This window comes from Entelurus aequoreus, linkage group LG07, assembly GCF_033978785.1.
Source record: "Entelurus aequoreus isolate RoL-2023_Sb linkage group LG07, RoL_Eaeq_v1.1, whole genome shotgun sequence".
NCBI lineage: Eukaryota > Metazoa > Chordata > Actinopteri > Syngnathiformes > Syngnathidae > Entelurus > Entelurus aequoreus.
Window position 1 is genome coordinate 80512676 of NC_084737.1, and position 8606 is coordinate 80521281.

At 36.0% G+C, this 8606-nt stretch overlaps 1 protein-coding gene across 3 annotated transcripts in view; it reads left to right on the top strand.

Annotated features, from left to right (window-relative positions):
• LOC133654313 (laminin subunit beta-2-like) overlaps positions 1-8606 on the top strand; it is a 134725-nt gene that overhangs the window by 97388 nt on the left and 28731 nt on the right. For all 3 annotated transcript variants that reach the window (XM_062054609.1, XM_062054611.1, XM_062054610.1), the window contains 3 exons: positions 341-558; positions 3715-3811; positions 7101-7282. In XM_062054609.1, coding sequence (XP_061910593.1) covers positions 341-558; positions 3715-3811; positions 7101-7282 — 497 coding nt within the window. The remainder of the gene's footprint in view (positions 1-340; positions 559-3714; positions 3812-7100; positions 7283-8606) is intronic.

Consider the following 8606-nt stretch of genomic DNA (forward strand, 5'->3'; position numbering starts at 1 on the left):
AGCTTCAAAAATGTGTCTCCTCAGTTCCCAAACCTTTACTGAGTGTTGTTCAAAGGAAAGGCCATGTAACACAGTGGTGAACATGCCCTTTTGCCAACTTTTTTGCAATGTGTTGCTGCCATTAAATTCTAAGTTAATGATTATTTGCAAAAAAACGAACATTAAGTATCTTGTCTTTGCAGTCTATTCAATTGAATATAAGTTGAAAAGGATTTGCAAATCATTGTATTCCGTTTATATTTACATCTAACACGATTTCCCAACTCATATGGAAACGGGGTTTGTAGAACGCAGAAGCCTAACGTTGACGTGCTCCACTTTATTTTCTTTTTTTTTATAGAATGCATTTGTAATTTCCTGGGTACGGACAGGAGCCAGTGTTTGGACCGTGAAGACTGCGTGTGCCAGCGGTCCACAGGTCAGTGCCAGTGTCTGCCCAACGTGATGGGGCTGACCTGCGACCACTGCGCCCCCGGACACTGGAACCTGGCCAGCGCCAAAGGCTGTGACCAATGTGGATGTGACCCTCACAACTCGGTCACAACGCTGTGTAACGAGGTAGGTCAACTCCACCCGGGTTGTGAGCATGAGTTCACCCTAAGACCAGAAGAAACCAAATTCAAGACTGTGCACGAATAATGAATAATATAATATTTCATTCTTATTTTATTTCCCCCTCATCCTTGCGGCGGACCCCGAGAGCAGGGGTCCCCAAACTACGGCCTACCGGATGTTCCACGTTAAAGATATACAGTCGCGATCAAAATTTGACATACACTTGTAAAGAACATCATGTCATGGCTGTCTTGAGTTTCAAATACTTTCCACAACTCTTATTTTTTTGTGATAGAGTAATTGGAGCACATACACTTCAAAAATTGTAGACTAAATATCTCAAATAAGGGTGATTTTAGGTTGTCCTGAAGAATTTGGAGGTAATCCTCCTTTTTGCATTGTCCCATTTAAAGCACCAGTTCCATTGGCAGCAAAACAGGCCCAGAGCATAATACTACCACCACCATGCTTGGTGGTAGGTATGGTGTTCCTGGGATTAAAGGCCTCACCTTTTCTCCTCCAATCACATGGACAAAAATAGGACCTTCTGGAGGTAAGTTCTGTGGTCAGATGAAACCAAAAATGTGCTGTTTGGCCACAATACCCAGCAATATGTTTGGAGGAGAAAAGGTGAGACCTTTAATCCCAGGAACATCATGCCTACCGTCAAGCATGGTGGTGGTAGTATTATGCTCTGGGCCTGTTTTGCTGCCAATGGAAGTGGTGCTTTAAATGGGACAATGAAAAAGGAGGATTGCCTCCAAATTCTTCAGGACAAGCTAAAGTCATCAGCCCGGAGGTTGGGACTTGGGTGCAGTTGGGTGTTCCAACAGGACAATGACCCCAAACACACGTCAAAAGTGGTAAAGGAATGGCTCAATCAGGCTAGAATGAAGGTTTTAGAATGGCCTTCCCAAAGTCCTGACTTAAACGTGTGGACAATGCTGAAGAAACAAGTCCATGTCAGAAAACCAACAAATTTAGCTGAACTGCACCAATTTTGTCAATTATGTATGTATATATGTGTGTATAATGTGTTTATGTATGTATATGTGTATATATAATTTTGTATGCATATATATATATATATATATATATATATATATATATATATATATGTGTGTGTGCATATATATATATATATATATGTGTGTATACATATACATATATATGTGTGTGTATGTAATTATATATGTATGTATGCTGTATATATATGTGTGTGTATATATATATACAGTATATATAAATATGTATGTGTGTATATATATATGTATATATGAATGTGTGCATGTATGTGCATATATATGTAAGTATATGTGTGTATATACATTTGTATACATATATGTGTTTGTATATATAGGTGTGTGTATATATATATATATATATATATTATATATATATATATATATACCGTAATTTCCGGACTATAAGCCGCTACTTTTTCCCCTCGTTCTGGTCCCTGCGGCTTATACAAGGGTGCGGCTTATTTACGGCCTGTTCTTCTCCGGCACCGACGAAGAGGATTTGGGTGGTTTTAGTACGCAGGAGGAAGACGATGACACAATGATTAAAGACTGACTTTTCATATACCGGTAGGCTGGTTATTTTGATAACGTACAGGCGAGCACTTTGTATTACTTTGCACCGTTGTATTATTTGTACTCTGCACGAATGCTGTTCGCCATGTCAAAGATGTGAAAGTTTGATTGAATGATTGAAAGATTTATTGTTAATAAATGGGACGCTTTGCGTTCCCAAACAGTCATCTCTGTCCCGACAATCCCCTCCGTGGTAGCAGGAACCCCTATATACTACGCTAATTACACATCAAAACCCTGCGGCTTATAGTCGGGTGCGGCTTATATATGGAGCAATCTGTATTTTCCCCTAAATTTAGCTGGTGCGGCTTATAGTCAGGTGCGGCTTATAGTCCGGAAATTACGGTATGTATATATATATATATATATATATATATATATATATATATATATATATATATATATATATATATATATATATATATATATATATATATATACATATATATATATACACACACCTATATATACAAACACATATATGTATACAAATGTGTATATATATATATATATATATATATATATATATATATATATATATATATATATATATATATATATATATATATATATACATATATATATATATATATTAATTTATATATATACACACACCTATATATACAAACACATATATGTATACAAATGTATACTGCGCTCATACAAATGTATACAATGTATACAAACACATATATGTATACAAATGTGTATATATATATATATATATATATATATATATATATATATATATATATATATATATATATATATATATATATGTATGTATATATGAATGTGTGCATGTATGTGCATATATATGTAAGTATATGTGTGTGTATACATTTGTATACATATATGTGTTTGTATATATAGGTGTGGGTATATATATATATTATATATATATATATATATATATATATATATATATATATATATACATACACATACAAACACATATATGTATACAAATGTATATATATATATATATATATATATATATATATATATATATATATATATACACACATATATACACATATATATACACACACAAACACATATATGTATACAAATGTATATATATATATATATATATATATATATATATATATATATATATATATATATATATATACACATATATATATACACACACCTATATATACAAACACATATATGTATACAAATGTATATATATATATATATATATTTATTTATATATATATAATATATATATATATATATATACACACACCTATATATACAAACACATATATGTATACAATGTATACAAATGTATATTGCGCTCTACCACGGTATCGAGCACTATTTTTTGGATAATGTAATTAAGACATATGTATGTATATATGTACAGTATATACAGTATATGTATAGCCTGGCCCCTGGCCAAATTATTTTAACACAATGTGTCCCCCGAGTCAGAGTTTGGGGCCCCCTGTCCTAGAGAATGCCGCCACTGCATGTGCATTGTACACAAGAGTAACACTTTTTTTGAGGGGAAACATTTAATTGAGTATTTTCTATGTTTGTTGATGCACAGTTTAGTGGACAGTGTCAATGCCGTGATGGATTCGGTGGGAAGACGTGCACGGACTGTCAGGAGAACTACTGGGGAGACCCCAGGACGCAGTGCAGAGGTCACAAACACACTGCACATTATATCCCACTTGCCAAGATTTAACATTTTATTTCTAGAAATGTCCTTAGTTTTAAAAGCTAAATGCTTATTTTAGTCATTGACTAAATAATTATATTCTTTCTATTCTAGTTTAAAAATGTTAAAATTGAGAAAATAAGTATTCAAATAAGATATTTTGGTTTTACCCCACATAGAAAATCTTGTTTAAAGATTCTGCAACATCTCAAGGATGCTTCATTTAAGAATTGCAAGTTGAATAATGCTTGTTTTCAAAATAAAATATGTACTTCTATCTTAAAAGTCCTGCTAATTTTTAGATTTACACATCTTAAATTAGGACTGGGGTGTCCAAAGTGCGGCCCGGGGCCATTTGCGGCCCCCAGCTTGTTTTTAAATTGGCCCGCGACACATTCTAAAGACAAAATAAACTAGAATATGCAATTTCGGGAGAAATTGCGTATGGATGCTGAAATGCGCAAGTCGAATTTAAATGCTAACAGTTAGAATGCGTCAAATATCATAATTTGACTATAAAGCTTATGCATGTAAAATTACCTAAAAAAAAAAAAAAAAAGTTAGCATGCTAACAGTTAGCATGTGTTAAGCACAAAGTGATATGACTTATATGGTGTTCGGATGCAAAATTGGCTAAAAAAAGTGAGCATGTTAAAGTTAGTAATGCTGCTTAAAGCTGAGCCAATCAGTGGCCACGATTGGCTGATTGTTTTGGTCTTGTCTAATATTAGGTATGTCCGATAATATCGGACTGCCGATATTATCGGCCGATAAATGCTTTAAAATGTATTATCGGAAATTATCGGTATCGGTTTCAAAAAGTTACATTTATGACTTTTTAAAACGCCGCTGTGTACACGGACTTAGGGAGAAGTACAGAGCGCCAATAAACCTTGAAGGCACTGCCTTTGCGTGCCGGCCCAGTCACATACTTGATCAACGGCCATACAGGTCACACTGAGGGTGGGCGCATAAACAACTTTAACACTGTTGCAAATATGCACCACACTGTGAACCCACACCAAACAAGAATGACAAACACATTTCGGGAGAACATCCGCACCGCAACACAACGGAACAAATACCCAGAACCCCTTGCAGCACTAGCTCTTCCGGTATGCTACAATATGCACCCCCCCGCTACCCCCTACACCCCCCCCCCCCCACCTCAACCTCCTCATGCTCTCTCAGGGAGAGCATGTCTCAAATTCCAAGCTGCTGTTTTGAGGCATGTTTAAGAAATTAAAAAAAATGCACTTTGTGACTTCAATAATAAATATGGCAGTGCCATGTTGGCACTTTTTCCCATAACTTGAGGTGATTTATTTTGGAAAACCTTGTTACATTGTTTTAATGCATCCAGCGGGGCATCCCAACAAAATTAGGCATAATAATGTGTTAATTCCACGACTGTATATATCGGTATCGGTAATTAAGAGTTGGACAATATCGGAATATCGGATATCGGCAAAGAAGCCATTATCGGACATCCCTATCTAATATCAATACTGCAGTAGTATTGATTTTTGTAGTTAATTTAGCCATTCTTTTGGTAGAAAATGACTAATTTAGGGCAAAATAACACAACACAACACTAAGATATGGATGTTGTGTTCAGAGGTAGAGATGTCCGATATATGCGTTAAAATGTAATATCGGAAATTATCGGTATCGTTTTTTTTTTTTATCGGTATCGGGTTTTTTTTTGGTTTTTTTTATTAAATCAACATAGAAAACACAAGATACACTTACAATTAGTGCACCAACCCGAAAAACCTCCCTCCCCCATTTACACTCATTCACACAAAAGGGTTGTTTCTTTCTGTTATTAATATTCTGCTTCCTACATTATATATCAATATATATCAATACAGTCTGCAAGGGATACAGTCCGTAAGCACACATGATTGTGCGTGCTGCTGCTCCACTAATAGTACTAACCTTTAACCGTTAATTTTACTCATTTTCATTCATTACTAGTTTCTATGTAACTGTTTTTATATTGTTTTACTTTCTTTTTTTATTCAAGAAAATGTTTTTAATTTATTTATCTTATTTTACTAATTTTTAAAAAAGTACCTTATCTTCACCATACCTGGTTGTCCAAATTAGACATAATAATGTGTTAATTCCACGACTGCATATATGGGTTGATATCGGTATCGGTTGATATCGGTGTCGGTAATTAAAGAGTTGGACAATATCGGAATATCGGATATCGGCAAAAAGCCATTATCGGACATCTCTATCTAATATCAATACTGCAGTAGTATTGATTTTTGTAGTTAATTTAGCCATCCTTTTGGTAGAAAATGACTAATTTAGGGAAAAATAACACAACACAACGCTAAGATATGGATGTTGTGTTCAGAGGTAGAGATGTCCGATATATGCGTTAAAGTGTAATATCGGAAATTATCGGTATCGGTTTTTTTATTATCGGTATCGTTGTTGTTGTTGTTTTTTTTTGTTTGTTTTTTTGTTTTTTATTAAATCAACATAGAAAACACAAGATACATTTACAATTAGTGCACCAACCCGAAAAACCTCCCTCCTCATTCACACAAAAGGGTTGTTTCTTCATTATATATCAATATATATCAATACAGTCTGCAAGGGATACAGTCCGTAAGCAGACATGATTGTGCGTGCTGCTGCTCCACTAATAGTACTAACCTTTAACAGTTAATTTGACTCATTTTCATTCATTACTAGTTTCTATGTAACTGTTTTTATATTGTTTTACTTTCTTTTTTATTCAAGAAAATGTTTTTAATTTATTTATCTTATTTTACTAATTTTTTAAAAAAGGACCTTATCTTCACCATACCTGGTTGTCCAAATTAGGCATAATAATGTGTTAATTCCACGACTGCATATATGGGTTGATATCGGTATCGGTTGATATCGGTATCGGTAATTAAAGAGTTGGACAATATCGGAATATCGGATATCGGCAAAAAGCCATTATCGGACATCCCTATTCAGAGGGTTTTAATTGAGCTGTATTGTATTGGTTTTAGTGTCAAAGTGTCCCCCACAGCCTTCAATGTTTCTTTAGGGACAAAGTTTGGACACCCCTGGTTTAGGACGTCTTATCAAGTAAAATGATCTGTCCATGCAGCTGGTTAATTTCACTAGATTTTAGTCTTTTTTCCTAAACTCTAGTCTTTTTATTTCATATCCTGACAGCTCTTTTTTTGCAGTGCACAAGAATATACTGTACATGTTTGTGATTACAAGCTAGTAAAGATGCACTTCCTTCCCCCCAGCTTGTGACTGCGACTGGCGAGGCATCGAGACGTCTCAGTGCAACCGCGTGACGGGTCACTGCGTCTGCCAGCAGGGCGTGTCGGGCGTGCGCTGTGACCAGTGTGCTCGCGGGTTCTCCGGCCTCTTCCCCGACTGCCAGCCCTGCCACCAGTGCTTCGGAGACTGGGACCGCATCGTCCAGGTGCAAGGTCTTATTTGTCGTACGAGACCCCAAAAGCGGTGAAGTTGGCACATTGTGTAAATGGTAAATACAAACAGAATACAATGATTTGCAAATCCTTTTCAACTTATATTCAATTGAATAGACTGCAAAGACAAGATATATAATGTTTGAACTGAGAAATTGTATTTTGTTTTACAAATAATCATTAACTTAGAATGTAATGGCAGCAACACATTGCAAAAATGTTGTCACGGGGCATTTTTACCACTGTGTTACATGGCCTTTCCTTTTAACAACACTCAGTAAACATTTTGGAAGTGAGGAGACACATTTTTGAAGCTTTTCAGGTGGAATTATTTCCCATTCTTGCTTGATGTACAGCTTAAGTTGTTCAACAGTCTCCGTATTTTATTTTAGGCTTCACAATGCGCCACTCTTTTACTATGAAGCCACGCTGTTGTAACACGTGGCTTGGCATTGTCTTGCTGAAATAAGCAGGGGCGTCCATGGTAACGTTGCTTGGATGGCAACATATGTTGCTCCAAAACCTGCATGTACCTTTCAGCATTAATGGCGCCTTCACAGATGTGTAAGTTACCCATGTCTTGGGCACTAATACACCCCCATACCATCACACATGCTGGCTTTTCATTTTTGCGCCTATAACAATCCGGATGGTTCTTTTCCTCTTTGTTCCAGAGGACACGACGTCCACAGTTCCCAAAAACAATGTGAAATGTGGACTCGTCAGACCACAGAACACTTTCCCACTTTGCATCAGTCCATCTTAGATTAAAAAAGCTGACAGCATTTCTGGGTGTTGTTGATAAATGGCTTTCGCTTTGCATAGTAGAGTTTTAACTTGCACCTACAGATGTAGCGACGAACTGTAGTTACAGACAGTGGTTTTCTGAAGTGTTGCTGAACCCATGTGGTGATATCCTTTACACACTGATGTCGCTTTTTGATGCAGTACCGCCTGAGGGATCGAAGTGATTTCTCCAGATTCTCTGAACCTTTTGATGATATTACGGAGTGTAGATGGTGAAATCCCTAAATTCCTTGCAATATCTTGTTGAGAAATGTTGTTCTTAAACTGTTCAACAATTTGCTCACACATTTGTTCACAAAGTGGTGACCCTCGCCCCATCTTTGTTTGTGAACGACTGAGCATTTCATGGAATCTACTTTTATACCCAATCATGGCACCCACCTGTTCCCAATTAGCCCGTTCACCTGTGGGATGTTCCAAATAAGTGTTTGATAAGTTAAAGTACCAATGATCGTCACACACACACACACGAGGTGTGGCGAAATCCTTCTCTGCATTTGACCCATCACC